The 27,643-nt window shown below is 41.4% G+C and overlaps 2 protein-coding genes across 4 annotated transcripts; both read left to right on the top strand.

The window, feature by feature from the left end:
• Positions 1-25,237, top strand: LOC122626806 (phospholipid-transporting ATPase VA). Of its 3 annotated transcripts, none has more exons than XM_043807203.1 (16): positions 1-179; positions 652-764; positions 7,957-9,190; positions 19,774-19,954; positions 20,025-20,204; positions 20,267-20,391; positions 20,463-21,530; positions 21,597-21,928; positions 21,999-22,371; positions 22,458-22,625; positions 22,685-23,024; positions 23,128-23,313; positions 23,454-23,654; positions 23,721-23,908; positions 23,966-24,051; positions 24,291-25,237. In XM_043807203.1, exons 3-16 carry the CDS (start codon positions 8,160-8,162, stop codon positions 24,323-24,325), a joined length of 4,494 nt encoding a protein of 1,497 aa, XP_043663138.1. In that variant the 5' UTR covers positions 1-179; positions 652-764; positions 7,957-8,159; the 3' UTR covers positions 24,326-25,237. The 3 variants fall into 3 exon arrangements, with proteins under 3 accessions (XP_043663138.1, XP_043663136.1, XP_043663137.1); XM_043807201.1 differs by having other exon boundaries at positions 1-236; XM_043807202.1 differs by having other exon boundaries at positions 1-764.
• Positions 25,238-26,221: 984 nt separating this feature from the next.
• LOC122611990 lies at positions 26,222-27,457 on the top strand. Its single transcript, XM_043785442.1, has 2 exons — positions 26,222-26,965; positions 27,023-27,457. The coding sequence occupies exons 1-2, from the start codon at positions 26,222-26,224 to the stop codon at positions 27,455-27,457; spliced, it is 1,179 nt and encodes a 392-aa protein (XP_043641377.1).
• The last annotated feature ends 186 nt before the right edge of the window (positions 27,458-27,643 follow it).

Raw genomic sequence — 27,643 nt, 5'->3', positions numbered from 1 at the left:
TTGGTTGAAACGACGAGCGGATTCGGACGCGATTTTTGTATCGGGTTTATTTAGGTTGTTACGTTCTCTTCGCGTCGTTTCTTGTTTCTTTGTTTCGTCGGATTTTCGCGCGTGCAGCGAGCAAGGAAAACTAATCATACATAATCATACATTTTCGTGGAGCAAAAACACACGGCAATGTAAATGTTTGATTATATTTTCATTTAAAACGGAGCCAAACACAACTGTCTACTTGTGTGAGTGTGTATGCGTGCGGTGGCTGCGTGTTTGTGTGGAAAAGTGAAAATGCTATTTGGGCCATAATTGTATTGAAATTCTTAGCAACAACAAACCAAACCTCGAGTTCGTGGCAAAAAATAAGTTCAAAAAAGGCGAAAAACCCAACAAAAGGAAGTGAAAAAAGTGAGCGGTTCGGGGATTTCTATGCGGTGATCCAAGTGAAACAAAAGTCTTTTGGGAATAATTATTAATTGTAATTCCCAACAAAAAAAAAACCAAAAAGATAACCTCCTGTCCCGCTCACACTTTCTGCCTGACCTCGGTTATCATATGTTACCTCCCTGTTGTTCTTGTTGTTGCTTTGAATGTGCTGCAACATTTTTGTATTTGTTGCCATGCTGAAAAGTTGTTTTCATCCCCGTGTAAAAATAGTTTCAAACAAAAAATATAAAACAAAACCCCCACGAAGGCAAGGATAAAATACCCTCAGGCATTTGAGTTGATCGAAAAAGGAGCAAATAAATCCACGTCAACGATTTTATTGGGTAAGTTTTTCGTTTAAATCAAGTTGCCATATTAAAAATTGCAAAGGCAAAAAGTCGGAGGGAAAAAACATAATAAGCCACAGACGGCGGCAATCTACAGAAAAAACAAGTTGGTTGCCAAGAACCAGTTAAGCGTTGCAGACCAACTGCCCCGCCCACCGCCCTCGGCCCCCATCCTCCCAAAAAAAATGGGACGGGTTTTTTACCTGCCTGCATCCATCTCGCTCACTCCTTCACTCACAGCCTCCGATCGTTCTGTCTTCCCCCCTCTCTTTCTCGCTCTATCCGTCTGTCTCTCTATCTCTGTCGTTTTCTCACCGGCATTTGATAAAAGGCAAACAGATTCAAACAGTCGCGGTTTTAATTTTGCTTTTTGTTTTTCTGCGGCTTTGAATTCGCTTGCACTGTAATCCAGTAAAGAAGCTTGGCCTCACTGTGCACAGTGGGACCAGAAACTGCAAGTCGACTGCGTCGGGGGATAAAACCGACCCCCACATTGTAATATCTATTTTAAGCTAAAAATTTGATTTCCTTGGCGCTCAGGCGGTTAAAAATATAATACATCTCAAATTATATATTAAAAGTTTATTTCTGAGATACAAAATTCTGAAAATTACCATTTGGAAGCCGGTGAAATTGAATTAAATTGTGAGAAATGTGTATGGTGCTTATTTCTAACAACATTGCATTTTATTACTTTTCAAAATAGCAAAATGGTCTATATTTAACTACGTAGAACAATGATAATGAATATTAGTCTATAAGGCAAGTAAAGTGAGTTGAATAGATGTTTTAATGCTGATTTAAACTGAAATGTTGAGACTAAGGTGGATACATTGTTGTCGATCAGCAATTCAGTGACTGCTAGCAGCTGTTAAAATTTTCAGTTGTTTACCTGGAGGGGAAAAAAGTAATTTCTCTTACCTGGGACATGTTTAAAATTCCACAAAGCCGTACTTTTTATTGCATTTCATACGTTGCAAGGGGAAAAATGGGGTTACTCTAATTTCGTGTTGTAAATTTAATTTGTAAGACCTTTTCTGGTTTTATTTCTACCCACTGTGCGATGTCTTTGGGTATTTCTTCATCTACCTCCCCTTCCCTTTCGTCTTCTATTCAATTGAGTTCAACGGTAGTTGACGTTACTCGCTTGCTAATTGCAGTTGAGAGATGGAGAGAGAGAGAGGGAGAAAGAAAAAGAGCAAACAACAACTTTTAACTGTTTGTTGATGCGTTGTTTGCTCGTTTGTCTCTGCTTCATGCAATCTATTAGCCGCTCTCCCTCGCACGCCCCCCACTCTCCTCCCTTCCTCCACAATGACGCTCCTCCATCTCTCTCGTTTGCTCCAGGTACCGTTAAGACAGAGCTTGAGGCAATTGACTCCGATTCGCAGTCCACAATCCGCAATTCGCGATGCAGTCGACGCGAAAACAGCAAAAAGACGAATCAGAGACAGAGACAAAGCGAAACAGCGGAAGCAGTCGACTTATCTCCTGTTTTTACAGTTTAACGCCACCGATTATGGTTGGCTTAGTGCTCATTCGATGTTTATAGCCAAAATATACCCACTGTTTGCCTTGTGTCTCAAACAGTTGACACCTACCGCCATTAAAATAGCACTTTAAAGTAGCACAAAATGAATACCAAATTGTATTCAGTCTAGAATTTCCAATAAGTAAAGGTGCAAGTGCACTTTGATTACTGTAGTACTAAACAACAACCTAATGTAAGTTCCGTATTTCAATGAATTTCCCAAACCGAACTGAAACCAGCCTTATTATCAGATAATAGGATCATCTAATTAATGGTTGTTTAGCCTAAATAATAGGCACACAACATGTGTGCATGCAATGATCAAAGTTATTAAGTCAAACACTCTTAGCTGTTGTCCAATATACATATGTATATATGTACATTTGTATATATGAGATTTAAATCTCATTACCTTTATGTTACAAATACAGAGGTTCCTATTGAATCCGTTTTGGGATTATTCACGAAGGGTGTAGAAAACTTTGGATTCAGATGTATGACTCTAAAAGAAAATAAAACTCTAGTGCCCCTACTACCACATACCCTTTACATGCACGTGTGAGTTTTGATAAACGAATTCCGTCGGGAATATCACTTGTAATCTTGGTCCACGAAGTACGTGGCTTTGCCATATCGCGTGGCTTTTTTGCTATGGGGCCTTATCACGACGTCAGCTGTCAGAGTTCTATATACCATGTGGATGTTATACACATGCTGAGCATTCAAGTGGCGCAGTCACACGTTTGGTTCATTTGTGGCAATCGCTGGCAATCCAGGCAAAATTTTTATATTTATTCCTGGCCTAACTTAATCAATTACACATTGCGTTCTCATGGTTCGACTGCGAATTGGGTTTACGGCTATGGAATGGATAGTAAAATATGCGATTGGTGATAGTCAATTCGCATGTATAGGGCTCGTAAAACTCCCTTCTGTCATTATGATTTGCGCCTTATCGGTTATCGCTTAATTTATAACGTCTTTCTTATCTTTGTCAAGTCTCTTTGTTGTGACAAATAAAGAGAGTCACCACTTTACTTTAAAAAACCCAAGTATACAAGTTTACAAATAAGTTGCCGTAGTTTGTTATGTAAACATATAATAGATTTGTTTATTGCCAAACACCAGACGTTGACGAATTCTAAAAATATATTATAAAGGGAAATCACATGTGTTTACCAAACGAGATCAAAGAAAAAGTTAAAAAGAACATCTGTGTCTATCTCTAAAGAACTGTGCATTTATGCTGACCACAAACAATGGATCTCCTTCAACTTCAATATGATCTTATTTTTGTCGCAGATAATGCTGTTTGCCTTATCGCATACTGTGCAATATATTTCGTTTTACTCTTGCTACATTATTTATGATGCAACTTCTGACTTTCGCTACTCATAAGTTTAAATATACCTAACAATTTATTACTTTAAATAATAAAATTGAGATTATTAAAATGATTATTTTGAGAGCACTGTCGGCATTTGCTGTTTATACTGCCTTGCACTTTCTGGTTCATAGAAAATGAAGTACTTTTGCTTGTTTTCCGTTCGCCTTTCTTCTATACACCCAACTTTTTGCCATTAACTTTAATGACTTGCGATTGAGCAGGTGTAAAAGGGGGAGGCAAGTGGCAACAGGCAACAGGCAGTGGCCTATTGTTTTATTACTTACTTAGTTGGCATCGGCAGCCAATCGATCTCTGGCACCGTGGTAAATTAGGAGGGAATGCGAATAATTGAATACATTAGTATGTTAATTTGGACTCGGGCGCTTTGCTCAGGTCAAAGTTTCAATCAGACCTATATTTAGTGTAGTTGTTGTCTAGTTAGCGATGAGTGCGTGAATGCTGAGATTCGTGAATTCGATATATCGCATATTTAGTATATTACAGTTAGGATTGTCAAGGAAAATTAAAAGTATAGAGCTTAAGTTTATTAAGAAGATGCTTCAAAATAACTGTTTCTACTAATGAATCATACCAAAGGCTTAGTTAAATAATGAATAAGTCATTTAAATTCTACAGCAAGTAATATTTTAAACTGTTTATACTTAATGAATCATCACTGAGGTGAACTTAAAAAATGAATAAGTAATTTAAATTCTATAGCAAGAAATATTTTAAACTGTTTCTACTATTGATTCATCACATAAAAATACAATATCCTTAAGATATTCGCGTTTTCATACCTATTCGCTTAAAGTATATAAATATTTTTTTAATACCCCACTGCGATTCGCCGTCACGACCTCTCCGCCATCAGAAAAATTAACCCTGCCTGTCAACTGGTGACGATGTAATTGAATAGATAGCAATAGCCAGCTGTGGAGGCGCCCCCGTCAACAGTTTCTAATTAGTTGCGAAACTTGTTGCCCCTTTGGTGGAGATGGGTGTTTCGTTTTTGCCAGCCTGAAATTTGCCCAGTTGGCGCGAATATTCTCAGAGTGTTGGAAGATTCCCATGTCAAATGCCAAAGCATCGTACATTTTCAACTCCATTGTTCAGTCGCACAAAGATGCCTTAATTAAGCAGTCCACAAAATTAGCATACGAACGATTTTATAGAGAGTATAGTTTGTGGGGGATTTGTGTGCTATTTGTCGTGCTCGTTGACTTCACAACATTTATACTACAACAAGCCACTTGAAACTTACAAAATAATTTATAGAGATGCAGTTATAAATTTAAGGCAGAGTTTTAAACAAACGATTGCGGTGCGCAATTACAATAATTTGTTGCCAAAGGTGTATGTGTATTCTTATCGGTCGAAATAATTATTCATCACTCGGATTGCTATATCAATTATACGCCCCGTTGTACGAACATTAATATCTCGTCTGGCAAAATGGCCCAACAGCTGACGCCGAAGTGCTTTTGCACCCGATAAATAATTCATTTTGCTTTTAACTTAATGACGAGACCAAGCGATAAATATGCAAGTAGAGCAAACCACAAAATTGATTGAGAACTTTAAACAAATAATGGTTTAACTTGAATGTTTTTTTTTACCTCAAGTTCTTCAATACATAAATAATTCTGAAAATAAATAAATATTTGAAATATCTGCGCATTGTGTTTGTAAACAATTGGTTCGAATTCACAATTTTCGCCAAATGGTTGAGTTCAAGTTTTGATAGATTTGTATAATTGTACAACGTGAAACAATTGGTAAACAATGTTGCATATTGCGCATTGAGTTTTGTATATGTGGCTCACCTTTGAACTCTTTAGTCACGAACTTTAATTGTTTTGAATTCATTTTGCAATCTTGAATGATGCCCATTTGATATTTGAAAGGCTTTAAGCCTAGCATTGTTTCCATACGAAGATATGAACCTCGAATTATAATAATTACTTAACATATTGTTTACCTGCTCACTTTATACGTATATAGATATATATAATTATTTTATAATTGGTCAGGCCATAAATGTGTTTTCAATGCAAGGTCGACCATTGAATAAACTGAAGTGAGCACTAAAATGAAAAAGCGAAATGTGCCAGCAATTTGAAATATTATTTGCTGGGCGGCGATTCTTAAGTGAGTTTTTCACCTCGTCAATTGCTTTTTCAATCGGTTTTCCCCTCGATTTCAATAACAATGACAAATGAGCATCTTAGACATCTGGCGTCTGTTTTGTTGCTATTGAAAATCCAATGAACTTTACAACAGAGTCGCCATTTATTTTTATCTGTATCTTAATGCTCCCGTTTCTCTTTGCTTTTTTTCTGGCTTATTTTGGTACCGATTGCGGTAATCGCACCCGGTTTTGGGCTTGCCCTGATGGAATTGTTTATCTCCTCGGTTTATTTCGCATGTGCGTGGCTAAAAATAATTTCAATTTTGTTATTGCCGCTGCCGCCGCCACTGCCGGTGGAAGTATCGACAGCCGCAAAAGCTAAAAGCCAGATACGGATACGTCCACATCCAGATACAAATGCACTTTGAAGTCGGCCACTGAAGGGGCTTCCACTAATTAGCCGCCGGGGGAAGAAGTAAACTTATCAGTCTGGCCGCCTTCTTTAGGTCGTTTAACCCATCGGGTTGGCCAGTAAATAAATCAAGTTTTGGCACTCGAAAGTCTTTTCTTGTAGCTCGTAAAACGGAAAGAAAGGAAAATTAAAAATCGCAGACAGACATGGTAAAAGTTTCGTTCTTTTCTCTATTGCACTTGTCTTCCTTTTCTTTTTCTTTTCCTTTTTCTTTTCCTTTTTTCCCCATGTCTGGGGTGTCTTTTTATGGTTCTCAGCCATGACAAAGTCAAAAAGTCAATGAATGCTAAATGACTAATAGAACTACAAGCAGAACTGCAAAAAAGTGAAGCAAATTTAATACCAAAAAATTTGAACATAGAAAGTTTTACTTTATACCATGTGATTTATGATTTGCCCAAATTGAATTTTACTAATTTAAATCGTATAAAGCAAACGTATAGCTAAACTCGGTCGTGTGCCAAATTCATTTTTAGCTTTCTTGTGCCCACTGAATATGCTGTGGGTATTCCACAAATATAACGTATAAAGTACATATATAGAAACCGCAATCGGATGTACATATATGCACATGTATATATTTGGTATTTGTATTACGCCATTGCCGCAAGTTTGCCAATCCGGAATGGCTTCACAAATTAGTTCTTCGCTCGTTCCATGTTCAATTTTATGCCAATTGGGCGTTATTCTTTTGAATTTTATTGAGGAAAAAAATTTATTAAACAAGTTATGCTCGATAAGCTAGGCCTTTTGAAAGGCCAACATTCATTTAATGTAAAGGGATTATTATCATATTTGAATGCCTATCTATAAAATCCTTTCAAGAAGCTGAACCTTCTCAAAATCAAGCAAATATTTCGTTTCAAGCGGAAGTGCGATTGAAACATTAAAATAGCTATAACATATAAAATGATTACTAAAGCTTAGGAATCTATTTAAGGAACAGGAAATTGCACGCAACAATATGTTAGATACCAGTCACTCTGGCTTTTCAATCACTTGCGAATATGAATATGAATACGAATACGAATATGAAAGAAGGTTCCAATTATAGTTGACCTTCTGTCAGACACTTTTGACAGCTCAGAAATCAAAGTTCAAGCCCAGTGTGATAAATGTTTTTCAAACACCTTGAACTTTTTTTCTGTCAATGCGGCTATCGATCGAGAAATCGAAATCTTGAGCACCGAAAAGCAGCTGTGCCTGCCACCCAAAGAAAACAACGCAGGGCCACCCACCTGCAGCTTTTGGAGTAGCAAACGCCCCCATTTGCTCGGCACCCGCGTTACGCTTGACCTTGTGGCTCTTTGTGCTCGCCACAGCTCTTTTCGTGATGTTTTCAGTTCGGATTTTTGGCTTATCGGGGGAAGGCCTAAGTCTCAAATCAAGGCCGAGCTTAAAACGCGCGCGTTTTTCTTTTTTTCTTACTATTATGGTTTTTTCTTTTCATATTTTTGGTGCTTGAGTGCGTCGGACGGGTTCGATAAACTTTGGGGCATTAATTGAGCAGACTCGTTAGGTTTTCATAGCTGCGATAAAATTTGTATCGGATTGCCCTGTTTTTACTACGGCTGTTTATTTAAAGTTATGTTGTGGGTAGAAAATATTAAATATACAACCAAAATAGTGGCAAACAATATCTCATTTACTTATTTTAATTAATTTCAGAAGATCATGGCCTCTGCAACTAAGGGGTCACCCCCAACATTCGTGACCAGGTGCTAGGATCAGCTTTTCGATCGCTTGGGTAGATTGCAATTGGAACCGAGGTCCATTTGAACTGAGATAAAACGCAGAGAGGAATCCACACATATCCGGCGTAGATCGTGGCCAGGCCGAAGAATTTAATCTGATGGTTGTGGCTCGCGAAGATGCCTTCAGCGAACACGGAAGACTTGCGGCGAAAGTTTCTAGTGGTGCAGCAGCAGCGCTCCGCACCGCCCAATCTGACCGGGGATACACTGTCGTCGGGTATTCCGAATGCCGGTGTCAGCTCCGCCACCACCAGCCTGATGATGACGTCGTCCACGGGTCTGGGCGGTGTGACTATGGGTGTCATGGGTGCCATGGGCGAACCGGAGCGTACGTATGTCTTTCCAGGCGGCAATCCGGTGGTAGGTAGCGCACCTGGTGGAGGACAAGGCATACCCGGTGTGGCGATGGCAGCTCCATCGCGGGGCCATGCCCGTTCCATTAGCCATGGCGGAGGAGCCATCGTTGGCGCCAACGGGCGACCCATCAAGTCGGCCATGAAGGGCCACCAGCGAGCCTTTTCGCAGGGACAAATCACAGACTCACCACCCGGCAGTGCGGCGCCCGCGGGCAGAGGTCACAGTCGCGTGGGATCCAAGACGGATTTCATTCTGCCACCGGGTCACAAGGAGGAACCGGCGAGGGAACCCTCGGCGCCCACCTCAGCGACCGGGGGGCGTGGCCATTCGCGGCAAGCATCGCGTTCCGAGTCCATATACACACTCCGGCGGACGGAGGCGCCGCCGTGGTGGAAACGCCTCTCCCTGTGCAATTACAACACCGGCGACAAGTTCGAGGAGCGGAGCTATCGCATGGTGGTTCCCAATCACACAGTGCCACCGAAGACCCCAAAGCGGGATCATCCCAACGGCCAGTTTGTGGGCAACAAGATACGGACGACGAAGTACACGCTGCTCTCGTTCATACCCAAGAATCTGCTGGAGCAATTCCATCGTGTGGCCAACTTGTACTTCATCTTCATTGTCCTGCTCAATTGGGTGCCGGAGATAAGTGCGTTTGGCAAGGAGGTGGCCATGATACCCGTCCTCTTCGTCCTGGGAGTGACTGCTGTAAAGGATCTCTTCGAGGATCGGCGGAGAAGGGCGTCCGACAAGAGGATAAACAACACCACCTGCCGGGTCTACGATGGGTGAGTACATCAATGCATTTAAATATCACTTCTAAGAATGCATCAACTGATTCATAATTATAAGCAAAGGAGAGTACGATATTAAAGAGATATTGGATAACTGAGGCCTTGTCCCACTCATAAATTTGATAAAAACAAATAAGTTGATTATTTCCAAATTGATTTATACATGTAATAAACAAGAAGAGCACTAGCATAATAACATTTAATGGGCTAAACAAACAAAGAATGCACTTGCAGAGAAGGCTTTACATACAAAACTAGTTTTAACCACCGAAAACTTAAGTAATTGAATAATGCGCACCATTCATCTGAGTAACCAGTTTAAACGCATTAATAATTTCGTCAATAATGGGACACTGGTCCATTATGCTCACAATCTACCCGGTAATTTGTCAATTTCCCGTTGGGAAAACTTTGCAGAAGTGTTTCGGATGAAAGAGGGGTTAAACCTAAGCGGTTGCCACAATGCGAACCCTGCGGCACAGACAGATTTTAACCAACCAACAAACCCAATTCCAATCCATCGACCACTGGTTGCTGATGCAAATTGTTTGCCCCGTCTGCGATTTGTTTGTTTGGCACACACACAAACACACACAGATATACATTTTAAAACGTGATCTAGAAATCGATAAAGTGCCAGGAGAGCAGAAGCAGTCATGCCAACAATAACGCTGGCTAAACTTTCCCTCACCGTTTGAACTAAACTTTTTCCCCGTCCCCCCCACTTTCTTCTGCCTCTCCTCTGCTGGGGCTTTGGCTTTTGCTTGGGTTTTGGCTTTGGTTTTGGTTTGGGTTCGGGTTTTTGTCCCACATTTGCGCGTGGTTGACGCATACTTTTTATCTGCCACCACCTTTCTTTTGCCAGACTTTCCAACCAAGTGACAATTTACTTGCAACGCACGTGTACTTACACGGCCAGAAATTTGAATGTACTTGGATACTGATGATAAGCCACAACGGCTATAGGTTTTGGTCTTTAAAATCCATCGCATTATGCTTTAATTTTTCAAAGACAAAGAGTAAGGGGTTTTAATATCTTTGTTTTGGAATAAGCTTGTTTTAAGTAAATGTAAGCCTCGAACCTACAATTGTTTTCATTCATTGTTTTTTTCTGCTGACTTCAACGCTACTTGGCATTCAATTGTTAAGCTGGCTTCCCGTTTGAATGAGGCAACAATAAATCCGCCAACAGACAAAAAGACAATGGTCCCAAGAAAACTGAAAACTGAAAATTTGGTATCTACACGTAAATCTATGTAGGCCCCACTTTTGCCCCGTGTGCTGACCAATGAACTTACACATGGTTGTTGCTAATTATATTTGCATTTCCCTATTTTCCTTGCCGCTCTTTGCACTATTGTCATAAACCCAAGAGTTTTGTTTTTGTTGTTTGTCACTATTGTCGCATAACTTGTCCAGCACAGTGGTGTAACAACTGCAAAGAGATTCATTTGGGTGACACATTAATTCATAATGGATTTCCCCTTTTTTTAGGAAATTATAACTTATGCATATATTCTATTTATATATGTTTGCTTTTGCTCAGTTTTCGTAAATATTTCATTTCAAAAGGCTTTTCTTATCTCAAACTACATTTGTACTTTTTGGAACCGGATTAAGGATCGAAAGAACTGTTGTTATATCGATTTCATTTTATTTCTTGTTGATAACGTAACTATTCCGTATGAAATGTACTCGAAATCGTTAATATTCAACATTGTTTGAAGGCTTGAAAACGATCATATACCAACTACCCACCATCAAACTTCGAATATTCCGTTCGCAAAATTGGCACCATACATGCAAATGGCACGCATATGGAGAACCACTAAATATGGCAGTTGGAACCAACCAACCAACCAGCCAACTGGACAACTGACTCACTTCAGCCGGTTGGGGCTGGAAACCTCGGCACAGTGAGGCAACGGGTCGGGTCCGAGAAACAGGCCTACCAGATTGCATACTTACCTTTCGGATGTGGGGGCAGCTTTTCCAGTTTAACGGCCCTGACCATCTCACGCCTGTCCGATTGTCCGATTTTTGTCCACGAATCGAATTCAAGACCATGTGCAGTGAATGATTCATGAATCATTGTTGCGAACTCGAATGGGAGTGTGAATTACTCGAGGTTTGCGTCGCTCCATCTTGTACTATCATTGTGATTACGAATGAACTATTTATTGGATCAAGGTGAACGGAAAATATTTCACTTTTGGCAATATCTTGATTTCGCTTCATTTTGTTTTTTTTTTTTTTGCAACGATTTCCCTTTAAATGTCGTGTTAATTGCAACCAAATCGAGTCGTTTTTTAAGTGCTAAGTGGGTGATTAAACCCAAATTGAAGTGAGAAAAATCTGAGAAATTAATTAATACGACATGAAATACACACAAAGAAAATAAATTAGTCACAGAAATGTACGTATATAAGAAAGACAAGTTTAACTGAAAAACAAATAAAAACCACTAGCTAAAGAGCCACGCTGTGAGTCATCTATTGATATGCCCTGAAAACATTAATAAAATGTCGTTTTGTATAAATTATGCAAGAATCTAAGCTGACGCAAATGTTTATTGAACTAATCAGTGGCCGACTCTCGCATGATTCAATGATTCCATCCACTTTATTTGCTCCCGTTGACTTGCAGGGGTTTTTCGTAGTGCAGTTATTGATATGCCCGGCGAAGAGTGATCTTTGCAATAAATGTGCAATCAAGTGCATTTAGTGCCACTCGTCTGCATTCAACAGACTGACAGCACAGCAACTTTCTGAACGCCGATCGCATTCACGACGAGGTCGCCCCATTGCATTTTTTCTGCTATATGGTCAAAGGTTTGCGCTCACAGAACCAAAAAGAAGATCTTCTTTCGCAGCACTTTTACCTTATGTAATGCATTATGCAACGCACACTCGTTCGCGCATCTGGCAATCTGAATCATACGAGTTTTTTTCTGGAATTAAGCGGAAACTGTAAACTGCAATTGCCACTCAATGCAACTCGCCATGCATGAAAGTTTACATTTTCTTTCTGATTTCTGCTTGAATGTTTATTGCATTTTGTAGATGCAAAAATCCTATATTTGCGAACTTGCATTTCGAGCAGTGGGATTTCAATGGAAATTTCAATAATAATCAGAGGGAAACATGTATCACAAATTTTGAATTTTTATGATAGCAATAAAGTAAGTGCACTAAATGCCATTCTTAAAAGTTGATTGAAGCAAATTGAAATGTTACTTGCAGCGTTATGGATCTGAGATTAAGAAATTAAAGCATTAAATCCAAATGCCAAGCAACTTTGTTTTACGATCTTGAACTTGACTTGCCTTGAAATATATGCATGAGAATTCAATAAATATTTAATGGGCTCACTTTTCAACCGCACTTTTGCTAAACCTAATAAAAGTGAGCTACCTGAAATGCCGGAAAAAGCTTGTTCAACTGTCAATTCGAGATGGGCGGGATGTCAGCTGGCGATTCTCTCAGGTGTCAAGTGTGCACTTTCACCGAAACTCCATGAATATATGAATATATGCCACAACAGCCGGAGCTCAATGATTTTGTTTTTGGTTCCGGTTCTGATGTCTCTGCATTAAATATAAATCTAAAACACGGCCATCAAGGTTGTGGGAAGAATTTGTGTGGGGCACGTTGCGGGTTGGACAACAAAAACAAAAAAAAAAAGAAAAGAGAGAACGGTAACCTTGAAAAGCAATCGCGATATGACCGCAGAACCGTACAACCGAATGTATCTGTCGGATGTTGTTCTAAAGCCACTTAGATGATGATGGTGGTGTTGATGATCGAAATGCGAATATCACATCCCCATTGAATGGTTATGCTCTACTGGGGCGGATCTGTTCTGGTGCCATTACGTTAATCTCCTTCGTTATTTGGGCTATGGATTATGGTTTGTTCGTGTGGTAAAAGGCTTAAAGATTTGCTTGCCGCACACGAGCACAGCACAATGTAAGGCCCGAACTCATGACATTGAAAATGCTAAAATACAGCAACAGACAAACGGGTTTTCCATTCCCCATTCAAGCAAACCGGTTGGCAATCATCGCTTACTGTCTCAAACTCACTCGGTCTCAATCTTGAATCTTGCATCTCAGTCCCAGCCTGGGAGACTTGTACACGTTTGTACACCATGGTGTTTGTCTAGCAAGAACCACAGACTCCGCTGCTGTATCTCTATCTCCGCCGGATTCCCAATCTCGATGGCGTTGGCTAAAACCTGATGCTGACGCTGATGCTGATGCCCCTGCAAAGCCGGCTCTCCGTCTAATGGCCATGTTAACAAACCCCAGAGACCATTAACACCGTGCTGCAATTGTCAGTTGAGCTTGCTGTTTGCTGTTCGCTGTTGGTCAAGTTTTTCTATTCGAGTTTGCCGTCTTTGGTGGTTTTCTTGCAGTGTCACTGATCCGGTGGCTTGTTTCCAACTCGGCTGAGTTCAAGTGAAGCCAAAGCTCAAAGTAGAGTTTGGCTCAGGGACAAGTTAAGGGGAAAATATGGTCAGCCAGGTTATGGCTTTGGGTTCAGACATACATAGATGCAATTAACGACTCTGCAAATTGAAAAAGAAAAATTTCAGTAGTGGTTTAGGTTTTGTAACATGCTCAACTTTTATTTTATCAGCAAGTAATCGCCACGCGCAAAATTGTTATCTTTTCAGAATATGTCAAACGAAAACTGATAATTTTTTTGTGATTTAACTTTACTTAAAAACTAACGAGACGCACAAGTTTTTTCCTGAAACTAAATAACTTTTTACACCGCACAGTATGAATTTATTTTAAAGTATTCGCTTTAATTTACCTTCGAGGGCAAATTGTTCTAGTTCTTTGCGTAGCTATCAAAACACTTGAGATAATATTTGATCAGCTCCAATGACATACATACCTAAATATCATATCATGAAGAGAAACTCTCAAGTAATAAAAGCACATACCAGAACTACAAGCCAATAAAGAGTTCATTTAGTTAAATTTGTTTCTTGCTTATGTAAAATTTAAGTGTAGATATATAGTTTGCAAATATTGGAGCTCTAAAGTTCCGGAGACGCCCTTGGCAAACATTACCTAAAATTCCACCAGGTCATTTGAATGGCGTTAATTGTTAACTAAAAGCAAGTAAACAGGGAATGTGATTGTTTGGTTCCAATTTGGCTGGGCCAAGCGGAAGACTTTGTTTGCCTTGTGTCTCTGTAACACAGTTTGCAATCAGCGAGGGGAATCGCCCATTACAATATTTACACTCAGAACTGCCTAGATACTTCCCCCATTTGAATTCCATATCCCAACATTTCCATCCGTAATTCCAGTTTCTCTCCCTCTTTTTTTTTTTGCCGCCAACAAGCGATTGGCAAGTGCAAAATGCTGTTCAGATACAAGAGGAATCTCAGAGATATGACTGCCCAGATATCAAATGACGATTTGAGTAGTGCACTTGGAGAAAAACATTTACATTCAACATATCAGGCGAGGCAACTCGAATAGCTTCACCGAGCGAAATGCCTGGAAACATAGCTAGATGAAATATGAGAATGAGTTACTGGCCATTCATTTGCGGTGGTCAGTTTGTTTGTTCGGTTGGTAGGTCGGCTGAATGGATAGATGGCTGGACAAATAAACTGACTTTTGTTTGGCCTTTCCCAATAATTGACCTTACCGTACTTGCAGTGCTGGCCGATAATTGTCATATGAGTTTTGCCCGCCTGCGGCCACATTCCTTTGCCGCGGGGAAAAGAGCTTTATTAATTATTAATTTGGGCGGGCAATTGAGCGATGGCTGCTATATATCCACACACAGACTCATACGCGGTTTGCTTAAGCTGAACTTCTCATATTCAAGTCCTCTGTTGCGTGCAACGAGCTAATTACATGACCAAACTGTCTTTTCATTTCTTGGCGACGGAGTGGGCCAAAGGTGGGTTAAGTACACACCCGTCTAGCGGCACTGCGGTTCACTCCATTGAACCGCTTTACGAACCGCCCAGCGACCCACTGCCCACCACCCACAACCTGTGCCTTAATAATGTTTACATGATTGATTCATGCGCGATGGCTCTTAGTCAAGTTAATGAGGCACTGCCACTGTTTTTCTGTTTGTGTTTCTGTTACTGTTTGAGTGCCGCCAATGCGCCAGTGGGCGTTTCTTTTCCACCCACCGCCCTTTCTTCGCTTGAATGGGTCAACTTTAAAAATGTACTATAAAAATCACTTGCGTGCTCTGTTTACTTGGCTTTTATTTTTTCATTCGTTGTCGAGGAAATGGGTACGTCGCTTTGCCTTTGCTGGCTGCGCCTTAAATGCATTAACTCAGACCAGTAAAGCTCGGGAAAACCAAACTCAGCATGACGGACACTACAAGGACGACCTTCAAAGTGTTCCGACTTGATGGCGTGGGCGGTGGGCGGTGGGCGTGGAAGTTGTGGGCAAACTTTTCATTAATGGATACAATGTAGCGCACTGTTGCTGTCATTTAAAGAGTAGCCACAAAAGTTGTTTTAAAGATCGGAAAGGGTCTTTCTCACATTATTTATTCCCAAGCATCATTAGCAGGCAATCATATACAAAGCAAATATATCAAGGATAATCTGTTTTTTGAGGATATTAACATAATGATTTATGGTGCCCTCCAAATAATGAACAATAGTCATCAATCTTTTCCCTTGCGAATACAGAGTAATGCAAACAATATCGACATCTATCGGTCCAATTAAACGAAACTACGCCAATACTGTGCATATCAAAAGCGAGTAAATATGTGTTAATTTACGTAGACCCAAGTTCACCGTCACCAGTGGAGTACGTAGTCCATCGTCCGATATCGGGCCAACTTTATCTGCGTGGGCTCATCTGGATGGGGATGTGCTTTCCGGGGGATATGGGCTTATTAAATGCTGAATTATTTATGACAACACAGTGGTGGAGGGGGAGTAGGGTCCTGCCGGCAGAGTCCTTCTGCTTATGTTTACACAACCTGGCTAACGCTTCGCTGGCTTTTGCCTAATTTGCTTCCATGTTCAGGCCGCTAGTCGGTTTTCGGCTGCCTGGCCCACACATATTTACACCACGGAAAGTGCCTTTTAAATAAGAACCTTGTCGCTACATGAACTTACATATGGGCGGATAGCTGTCTGGCCATTCCCATTCCCATACCGTGTTCCTGTTTATGTTGCAGCACTTTATTGACTCCACTAACGGAGGGGGGCATGCGCATTTGCCCACTTCTATTGCGCGGCCATGTTATGCGAACCTTTGGAAAATTACCCTAACATTTCCAGGTCCATAACTACCTCGAACGAACATGCATGACCCACTTTGGCCACATAAATTTCCATGTATACGATGGCAAGTGGGCAAGGAGGGAGGCAGTGCGGCCAGATGGGAGCACTAAATAATCGAATGCACGGTCCAATACACTGAGAACACAATTTCCCAGTGCCCAAGATCTACTTCACTAGGTAATATCGAAACCCATGACGCCATTGGCCTACATAAAGCGAGTGCACTGATTCTTTGGACACGCATGAAATCGGCGGTGCACTTATGTTATCTTATCTTATTTGATTCTTTTATACTATATATCCTACATATACTACAAGGTTTCCTTATAAAAAGTATGAAACTTCATTAATTAAGTGCAACACAGAAGAGGTCGTAGATCAATAACGAATGATACGGGTTCGCATGAATCCCCATGACCCAGCTGAATTGTAGTTCCTGTCCCGTCATGAACATCATAAAATTCGATTCGAAGAGAGGCATGTAATTTCGCTTTCGAGTTAGATCGATGCCATCACCATTTTAATTGACACACTGAGGGGAGAAAACCCACAAACTTCACCCTATAAGAGGGGCGTGTGAGAAGCGCGGAGAAAGGCGCGAGAATGAGTAAATTGCCGCTAGAGGGCGTTACCAATTCGACCCACATTCTCTTCAATCCAAAACGAAATCGAAAACACAACTTCAACTTTGGGTTGCAAAGTTGCGTGAGTTTCACTTTTATTTCAAGTGGCTTCTTTTTTTGTGAGCGGGGCAAATAATTCAGCAATCAACGTGCTCATCGTCGAGTTAAAGTCGCATTAATTTTGCATTTCTGGAAAACGCCTAATAAATCGAGTCAGGCCCGGTAATTGCGCTTCGCCAAAACGGCATTAAAGATTCAACAGCCGAGACGCCCTAGGGGTAAATATGAATCCGCGACTAAAGTGGGTAGGGTCCAATTAGGTGACATGCAACAAAGCACGGGGTGGCACAAAAAACTTGTCTGACTGAGACCGAAATCCGCTCCTCTGGCGGTGTGTCTGTTGGTGTCTCCTGACGTGGCTGGGCTGCATGTCCTCCCCGAGGGATACATGGGGAATGTCGCGCCTGGAGGTGGGTGCACTGCTTGGCAACTTGGTTACTTGGTGGCTTGTTAATGGACTTGACACTTGGCCAACAGTTGGTCACGCGCCGCAAGACAACGCCCATAATGATGATAATTACAAGACCAACAGCTGTCGCCTTCTTGCCATAACTTGCACTTGTTGTTCCGCTCGATCCGGCTATTGAAGGTTTTTTTTATTTTGTATCGTATCCATAGGAATATGATTAATGACGTGGGCTCCGCGGTCAGCGGGTGAGTAACACTTGACCTAAATAAAATATATCGCCGGAGAAAGTGTGCGCATAAAAATATGGCGAACTTGGTGTTGCAAGGAAAGTGAGAGGGAAAGCAAAATCAAAACAAATGGTTATGGTCATAAAAAGAACATCAAATAATTATAAACACTTGATCAAATTCCGGTTGTAAAGTGCGAATCGTTGCGATCTTATTTGGAGTGGTTATCAAATAAAACTGAATTTAATTGAATTGAAACCAAATTGAATTTTACAATCAAGTAGTTTATGTTTGGTACTAAAATTAGCCATTGATAAATTAGTTGAACAAGTAGTTAATAAGTATATTGATTGATCAAACCACGACCCCAATTCAATTAACTTTAAAACGCAATTCTCCGAAAAATGAGCCACTTTCAGGAAATCGGTATTAACTGATCTAATAAAGACCCCAACGATATAGGTTTATAGCACGCTTTCGTCATACAAAATAAAGCATTTCATAGTGAACGAATCAATATCTTATCGGAGGAAGTGCTTCATAAAATGCGATTACATTTGAAGAACCTGGTCGAAATGGCATGTTATTGAACGTGATGTATATAAGGAAACACAGTTCTGTCAACCGAACTGATGACTTGCAGACCGTCAGCCACTGTCAATTAGAGAATTGCATTTACCGGGCCAGAAACAAGAGTTGGTCGGCAAAAATGGTAACACAACACACAACACAACATAAAGACAAATATAATTATATGGTCACAAAGGGGCCAAAAGGGGACGTGGGCAAATTGCGTTAGAATGTGCAATCTTGCTAATGACCCAATTAGAACGATGGCTAGAGCAAAAGCTTTCACCACCGACCTGTTTTCCTTTCTATTTTATTTTTTTTCGGGCAACTGACAGGACATGCCAGTAGCACAGTCTGGATTCTAGCACTGCAAGGACACTGGCCACACAATGACAGAAAGTTCAGGGCAGAGGGTCGGACACGCGACTGTTAAAAATTACATTTTCCAACCATAACAATTTCGCGTCGGACGGACGGACGGAATGAGCTGAACTTGAATGAAATGGAATTGTGTCTGTCCCTGTCCCTGTCCATGTCGCCGTCCTTGCACTTCCTCCTGCCCATTCCCATGGCAAACTCTCTTGGCGGACTCTTTCATAAATATCAAAGCAGGGCAAAGATGACGCCACTACATGATTCCCAAAACGAGCTGACATGCGACCCACGAAATTTCACAATGGGCACACAGAGAGGAATACTTTCTCGGTGACGCAGTGGAAACTCCAGCAACCACTCGCCGCCTGCTCATCGCCAGCTTCTTTTTGTCAAGGTCGAGGCCAAGTGGTGGCACATTATTTCGCAATTTACTAGTTACTTTAATAACCCACCCACATGCGAGCCCTGACCGCCAAGCCACAGCTGGTCTCCCCACTTGGCACACCCCCTCCATTAACGAAGCACCACTTATCCCAATCCCTGACCTTAGCCTACCCTAAACCGCTAACCAAATAACCCGGCCATACAAGCCAAATAACCCAACCAAACCAAAACAGCGCAACTTAACTCGCATGTAAATTGTCTTGCGTGGCGGGCGGACCATCAATGTGTTCATTTGACAATAATTGAGTTTTGGTTATGACGAGCATTTCATGAATATTGCATTGAAATTTTATATGGGAATGACGGCCTGAGCGACATTTCGTGACCAGAGGTTGACATTTTGAAAGCCAACTGCAGCTCGATTCTTTGGCATTTCAAATATTTACTTAAAAAAGTTTTTAAAGAAATAGTTTAGGTACAATTTGAGCATTTTAAGAGAGCTTACGTAAAATATATAATAATATATAATAACAGATACAAATGGAAATTCCTATATACATAATAGAATACATCTTCATTATTTTAGAAAAGTTGACAGCTAAACTGCAACAATTTGTACCATTCTTTTTGTTACAGCGAGACAGAGCGGTACAAGAAGGTGAAATGGCAGGAGCTGCGTGTTGGGGACATTGTCCACCTGTCCAACAACGAGACGGTGCCGGCGGACATCCTGCTACTGCGGACAAGCGACCCCCAAGGGGTGTGCTACATAGACACCTGCGATTTGGACGGCGAAACGAATCTGAAGCGACGCGAGGTGAGTTCGCAGCAATTAGCTAACCCACTTGCTCTACGTGATTCTACTGATATTTGGCATTGCTTCGCAGGTCGTACGTGGCTTCGAGGAGATGCAGAGCATTTTTGTGCCCAGCAAGTTTGTTAGTCGCGTGGAAGCGGATGCGCCGACCACGAAGCTATATAGATTCCATGGGGCCTTAATACATCCGACTGGGGAGCGTGTGCCCATATCGACCGAGTGCCTTTTGCTGAGAGAGAGCAGACTGAAGGTGCGTTCACTCTAAACTGGATTAATGCACATTCTTTAATTACAATTTGTTCCTAACTTCAGAATACGGACTATATCGAGGGTATTGTAGTCTATGCGGGACATGAAACAAAGTCTATGCTGAATAACAGTGGTCCAAGGTACAAGCGATCCCAGGTGGAACAGCAAATGAATATTGATGTGATATGGTAAGTAGAATAAGGAGATAATGAAAATATGTTCACTAAACTATTTCGAATTATCTCCTAATACATTACAGGTGTGTGATAATTTTGTTGATACTGTGCGTTGTTGGCGCTATTGGATGCAGAATGTGGTTGAGCTCGTTTACCCATTTCCCGGTGCCCTATCTGCCCCCGAATAAACTGACTGCCAATATGGAGAGCATGTGGATTTTCTGGACGTACATCGTCATCCTGCAGGTGATGATTCCGCTGTCCCTCTACGTGACCATCGAGCTGTGCAAGATCCTGCAGGTCTATCACATCCACAACAATGTCGATTTATTCGATGCGGAGACCAACAAGCAAACGGAATGCCGAGCGATGAACATAACCGAGGAGTTGGGCCAGATCCAGCATATATTTACAGATAAAACAGGTACTCTCACCGAGAACAAGATGATCTTTCGACGATGCGTTGTCAACGGATCGGATTACAATCATCCGCCTTCGGAGCTTGAAAAGATGTACTCTAAGCCAGGTGCTCCGGCGCCGCCACTGATTCCGAATGATAATCTGAATAGCGACATGGCGCAACTTACACAAGGAACATATCTCACACCGCATGCGCAGCGCATCCAGGAATTCCTCGTGGTACTGGCCATCTGCAACACGGTTATCGTGGGTGCCGCTCCCCATCGTGATATGATGAATGCCAGCGGGATCATCGAAGTGCAGCAAATAGGCAACAGCCCGGCAAACCTAAAGCATAGCAAGCAGCGACAGAAGCTGCTGGTCAACAGCACAACTACGACCACAACAACGACCATACTAAATGGACCTGGGACACAGCAACAGGTAGTGTCCATCCCAGCGGATCGTTACATCCGGCTGGCTGAATCACGATCGGTGACTCCCTCTCCGCCTCCCAATCTGCTTTTTGCGTTGCCGGCTCAGAGCCATCAGCCAACGCTTTCGCCCATCAGCAGTTCAGCTGAATCGTCGCCGAATTCCGAGTCTGAATCACCATCACCGCCCATGAAAAACAAGTCCCTTTCCAACAGCATTTCACCCACTGGACGGGCCAAGGCAGTCATTAACTCCAAGATTACCAGTATAGCGACCTTCCTGAATGCCAAAACCCAGGGCAAGCGATTAAAGTTGCCGTAAGTAGCACCATTTATAGATTTTTTGAAGGATACACCATAATAGTTTGCCATTATAATTTTCAGTTCATCCAACACGGGAACGATTTACAGAACCGCCGATGGGCGACCGCTTTACGAAGCCGAGAGTCCTGATGAGTTGGCCCTCGTGAATGCTGCTTACAGCTATGATTGCTGCCTACTGAATCGCAGTCCCAACCAGATTCTGGTCAGCATGCCAATGGCTGAAGCCACAAGGGAGTACGAGATACTCAAGGTTCTGCCCTTTGATTCCAGCCGCAAGTGCATGTCAATTGTGGTTCGGCAGATTGGCACTCAGGAGATTGTGCTGTACACCAAGGGCGCAGATAGCTCTATCATGCCCGTCTTGGTGCCTTGCTCGCATAACAGCCCCGAAGGTGAGTGGCCCATACATAACATACTTCATTTTTCTGTTCCAATAATATTGATCGATTTTATTCATTTAAGGCATATTGCGAGAGCAGACCCAGCAGCAGCTAGATCGGTATGCCCGCGAAGGTCTGCGCATCCTAGTAATGGCCAAGCGGACTCTGAACTCTGCCGACTATACGGATTGGTGGGCGCGGCATCAGGAAATCGAGATGTCGTTGGAGAATCGCGAACGAAGATTACGCGACTCGTTTGCGAAGCTGGAAAGCAATCTAACCCTGTTGGGGGCAACAGGAATCGAAGATCGCCTACAGGATGGAGTGCCGGAGACGATAGCCTCACTTCTCTCCGCGGGGATCTCAGTTTGGGTTCTGACTGGTGACAAGCCCGAAACGGCCATTAATATTGCCTACTCTGCAAAGCTATTTACCCAGCAAATGGAGCTTATAAGGCAAGTAAAGTTTTAGATTAAAAGCATATCCACAAAGTTTTTTTTTTACATGTGAGTATCTAATTGGAATTACTGTGTGATTTTAGGTTAACAGCACGATCCCGCGATGCTGCTGAAACAGCCATAAATTTCTATCTGACTGATATGGAGAATGACAAGACAACATCCTCGTTGGGCTATGGCCAGTCGATAAGAAAGAAACAACGCGCATTGGTGGTGGATGGAAAGACCCTAACATTTATCCTAGATCCCAAGTGAGTTGTACACAAAATGTGTGTCTTTATTCTCTTATTTATTTGCATTACTCTGGCAGGTCCAAACTTATTCTGCCTTTTCTGCGGCTGTCTAAGCGCTGCGCTTCGGTACTCTGCTGCCGATCCACTCCGCTGCAGAAGGCATACCTAGTCAAAGTGGTTAAGGAGGAGCTCAACCTGAGAACCCTGGCCATCGGGGATGGCGCCAACGATGTGTCCATGATCCAGATGGCAGATGTGGGCGTTGGTATCTCTGGTCAAGAAGGCATGCAGGCTGTCATGGCCGCCGATTTCACTCTACCACGGTTTCGCTACTTGGAGCGTCTGCTCTTGGCGCACGGCTATTGGTGCTACGATCGATTGTCCCGCATGATTTTATACTTTTTCTATAAAAATGCTGTAAGTTTCATGGTATTGCAATTATATAACTCGACTTAGTATTTATTAAGATTTGAATATATAAAAGGGAAACTTTAAATCTAACAATATGCCTCTGTTCTAGGCCTTTGTCTTTCTGATATTCTGGTACCAGTTGTACTGCGGATTTTCTGGACAAGTGATGATGGATCAGATGTACTTGATGCTGTATAATTTAATATTCACCTCGCTGCCGCCATTGGCCATTGGAGTGTACGACAAGCGAGTGGCCGAAGATCTCCTGCTAAAAAATCCATATCTCTACAAAAATGTAAGTGGACAAACTTGCTTGTATCATCATATGATATCTACCAAGAATGTATATATTATATAATGAGACCCGTTCACATTTTTCAGTCATTCATTAAACCGGCTGTTCGATTAATTATTATGAAACTGATTCTATTTCAGGGTCGACTGGGCGTAGCTTATAGACCGCACGACTTCTGGCTTATACTACTGGATGCCCTCTATCAGAGCCTGGTCATATTCTTCGTGGCGCTGTGCGCCTATGCGGAGAGCGATGTGGGGATCTGGGAGTTCGGTACGACGATAACGGCATCCTGTCTTTTCGCCAACCTCGTGCACTGTGCCATTGAAATACGTTCCTGGGTGAGTTTATTTAACAATTTAAATAAATAATGTTTGCTTATTTAATTTTCGTATATCCTTTTCCAGACTGTGCTGCATGTCCTATCCATAGTGCTTAGTCTGGGTTCCTTCTACCTCTTTGCGATCGTTTACGATTCTGTGTGCATGAATTGCTTCGGAGTCCGGTCCTCATACTGGGTCATCTTTGTGTGCTTTGCCTCCGCTGTTCACTGGCTAGTGATAATGCTCTCCACGGTGGTGGCAGTTCTGCCACGGTTAGTATGGAATTTAATTACGTTTAAAGCATCTTATTGATTTTCTTTTTTTTACAGCCTGCTCCTAACAACAGTGCGTATATCGTTGTGTCCCGACGACAGCACCAAAGTTATCCTCCAAAGCAAACGCGAGCGCAGCAGAGGTGAGGGTTTGTTAGTTACTTGGTCGCGCTCCACGTCAGCCTCATCAATCTATAGGTAAAAAGGCACAAAATACTTGATTTGAAAGCAAGTTGCAGCTTTTTCATTGGCACGATTTGAGTACACCCTTTTGAGCATGTATTAGTTTATTTTGATTTTGTGTCTTTTTATTTGTACATTGTTGCGCAAATCTTTAATGTAATTCGTACCTAATCCAACAAATATGCATACCGTTTTGCAGAATCACCGATTATGGGTCTAAGAATCAGATTATAACAACGATTACCTGATTAAGCGCCAAATTGCAATTCTTCGGCTATCTCAGCGGCAACTAAAATAAGGAAGACGACTAGCAACCCCTAAAACTTGTACACATGTGCTTTCGCTCTAAATATGTGGCCTTCGACACCGATTATTGATAATATTGCGTTAGTTTAGTTAATCCACTTATCTTAAAAGTACTTAGTAAGCAATTAAAATAATTTGTTTAGCGAATGGTTCGTTGAGTAAGCGCTTAGATTTCCGAGTTATCTATTTGAATTTTAGTTAAACTGTTTGCCTTAACACTAGAATGAAAGCAATTGCACAATTGCATGTATGTCATAGTTTACATATTTATTTGTATAAAATTAGAGAGCCCAACCTAACCGACTATTGTTAACAAGAAGCGAAAATACAATGCTAATTTATGTGTACGATTATTTAAACTAGCGACTAATAGATGTATCACCCTAACAGAAATACTTGACAATTCAAACACAACAGAACTCCAATGCGAGTTCGATGATAAGGCTGTGATTCTACACTCATGAAGGATATACCTAAGCATAAGATATATATACATACACAAACCTATAGACCTAGACTTTTACGTTAGTTGCATTGATTCAAGTATTGACAGAATTGTTTCTCACCTTCTGTTTCTTAGTTTGTTGTGTAAACAAGAACATTTTTTACTTTTTTATTGAGACCATGCAATGACAAGTTATAGTAATCGATTGTTGTAATCTATTAGTTGTACTAAACCAATTAATCTACTTGTAATCCTCTTCAAAAAGAATACAATAAGATAAACTCTAAATGCAATTCGAAATTAACTGGGTTTGTTAACAGGATGAATACCAGAAAGCAAAAATTGTTAGCTGAATATTTACATTGTTGAAAAGCAAGAAATCATTAAATGAAATAAATGTATATTTACCAAAACGTGAACAGTGTGCTATTATAATTCGTCGACGTCAAAAGGAAAAATTGTGTTTATTAATAGTAAGATAACACTTAACAGGATAGTAACCTCATACAAGCTAACGAACATCATCAAGCTACTTTATCATCAACTAAGTTTATTGACATTATGTTCCTCTTATATCAGCTGCAACTTATATATATACGGTACTCACTTTTTGCAAAACGATCAGTTTGCAAGAGAAAATGAAGCAGCAAATATTCGTCTGGTTGGGCTACGCTCTCCTACTTGGCGTATCAGCTGAATCCTTGGCGAAGGATAATACTATTTTTTCCGCCAACAAGAGATTGATAGACCAAACGCTACGAGTTATGGGCTTTCGCAAGGATCCTTGTGGGGATTTTGTAGATTATGCCAAAGGCAATTACGGACGAAATACAAATTTGTACTGTCACTTTGACCTTAATGTGGATGTACGCGAAAAAATGAATTTCAAGTTCCTGGCGTTATTTGAGCAACTGAAGTACATGACCTTCGAAACGGGAAGCCTAGAGCAGAAGGTTCTACAGTTCTACAATACCTGCGAAATGGCTAAAGAGAACGAGCTGGATGATTTCAACTATTTGGACATTGTGCAGCCGGCTGAAAGCTTTTCCTGGCCACATCAAACACCATCTGGAACTGAGTGGCCTAAGGAGCAATTTCAATGGTTGGAAACGCTCGCCCGATTAAACCAATATGGTATGAATGCATTTATTCAGATGCATCTTGACCTGGATCACCAAGGGACCAGCGGGTACATGATATTGATTGGAAGACCATATTTTGAAGTAGCGCCATATTATGATGCAGTAAATGGTGCTGAAAATCGGTTGAATCGTCAGGGATTCAACAAAAGTCGGACTGAGTTTTTAATGAGGGGTATGCAACAGCTGCATAAAGATCTATTAAAGTTGCCGAGCTTTGAAAAACACGAAAGAAGGCGTATGACTCTGCAAGAGCTGGAAAGTGATCATGGAGTTGTCCTTGGAAAATATCTCGAGATCGTATTTGGTCGTCCATTTCGACCAAATTTCGTGGTGTTGGTGGATTATCTTGACTTTCTGGTAAAACTAAACCAACTTATGACCTCCTTCGACCAAGAAACGGTGGCAATCTATATGATGAATCTCTTTACCGACTTTACCAAAGCGTCGAGATATGTTAGAACCTATCGAGACTATGATTTCGTGTGCGTCAATGTTGTACAATACTTAATGAAATCGGCCAGCTATCTGCTTTATGAAGAGCATGTCCTGGGAACCAAGAAAGTCAAGGAGTACGAAATGGAAGTTCAAAGGGTTTTTAAAGCGATTCGAAAGCAGTTTAGACTGAGGCTAGAAACCAACCGTTTGAATTTAACGACATCGAATATATTTTTACTTCGGAATATATTGAGTTCCATGACCGTTAGTGTTGGCAACGTACGTAGTAACCAGAACTATCGTGGCCACTTAACCGATCTTTACGCCGATATTAATCCGGATGATGATTTTCCAACCATGCATCTAAAGACCTTGAAGACGTTTACTCAAATTGGGCTGCAGAAATTGGACAACTTGGAGTTAACCGAACCTTATCCTGGATTTGGACATGAACTTGCTTTGGTGCGAAATGGAACCGCCATCGTTGTTCCCTTTGGCATTTTGGAGGAGCCCTATTTTACAATCCGTGGTCACGACGTATTTAAGGTATGCTCGTCGGTAAGAAATTGGCAAATTACAAATGTAATCATTTATTTTGTGTAGGTCAGCTTTCTGGGATATCTAATTGCGGAGCAGGTGCTGTCGGCTCTATTTCCGTATCCAAAACTTCCGTTTACCCGTTGTCACAAATACAACGAATTGATTGGAACATTCGATGATCTCGGAAATTATGTGGACCATTCGCCCTGCATAAGCCCGCGCGAAACTGAAATGTGGAACCACAAGGATATCCTCGTGGTGATTTTGAATCTGGTGCAAGATGCATATTTCGCATCCGGATCGGAATTTGATCAGACCCAACCCAGCTTCACCGATAAGACGCTGAAAGAGCTCTTCTACTTACATTTCGCCCAGAATAAACTGGATAACTACTTTTACCAGAGCCAGGATGTCAGTAAGCCTGCGCACAATTTGTTGCTCAACATTCCCAGTTTTGTAGAGGCCTTCAGCTGCAACGCATCTAGTAAAGTTTATTGAATCGCTTTAATATAAACCTAATAAAGTACTAAAGTAATTTTTATTTCAAAAGACATCGATATGATTGAAATAATTCTCCATACAAAATTATAACTGCAAAAATGGGAGCCAGTGGGGTCTACGTATTTTAGAGTGTCGAGTGAAGTCGGTTTGTGCACCCACTAAATGTCAAGCATTATGTTTGTT

Source organism: Drosophila teissieri, chromosome 2L, assembly GCF_016746235.2.
Source record: "Drosophila teissieri strain GT53w chromosome 2L, Prin_Dtei_1.1, whole genome shotgun sequence".
Classification (NCBI taxonomy): domain Eukaryota; kingdom Metazoa; phylum Arthropoda; class Insecta; order Diptera; family Drosophilidae; genus Drosophila; species Drosophila teissieri.
This window is presented reverse-complemented; position numbering and strand designations above follow the sequence as displayed.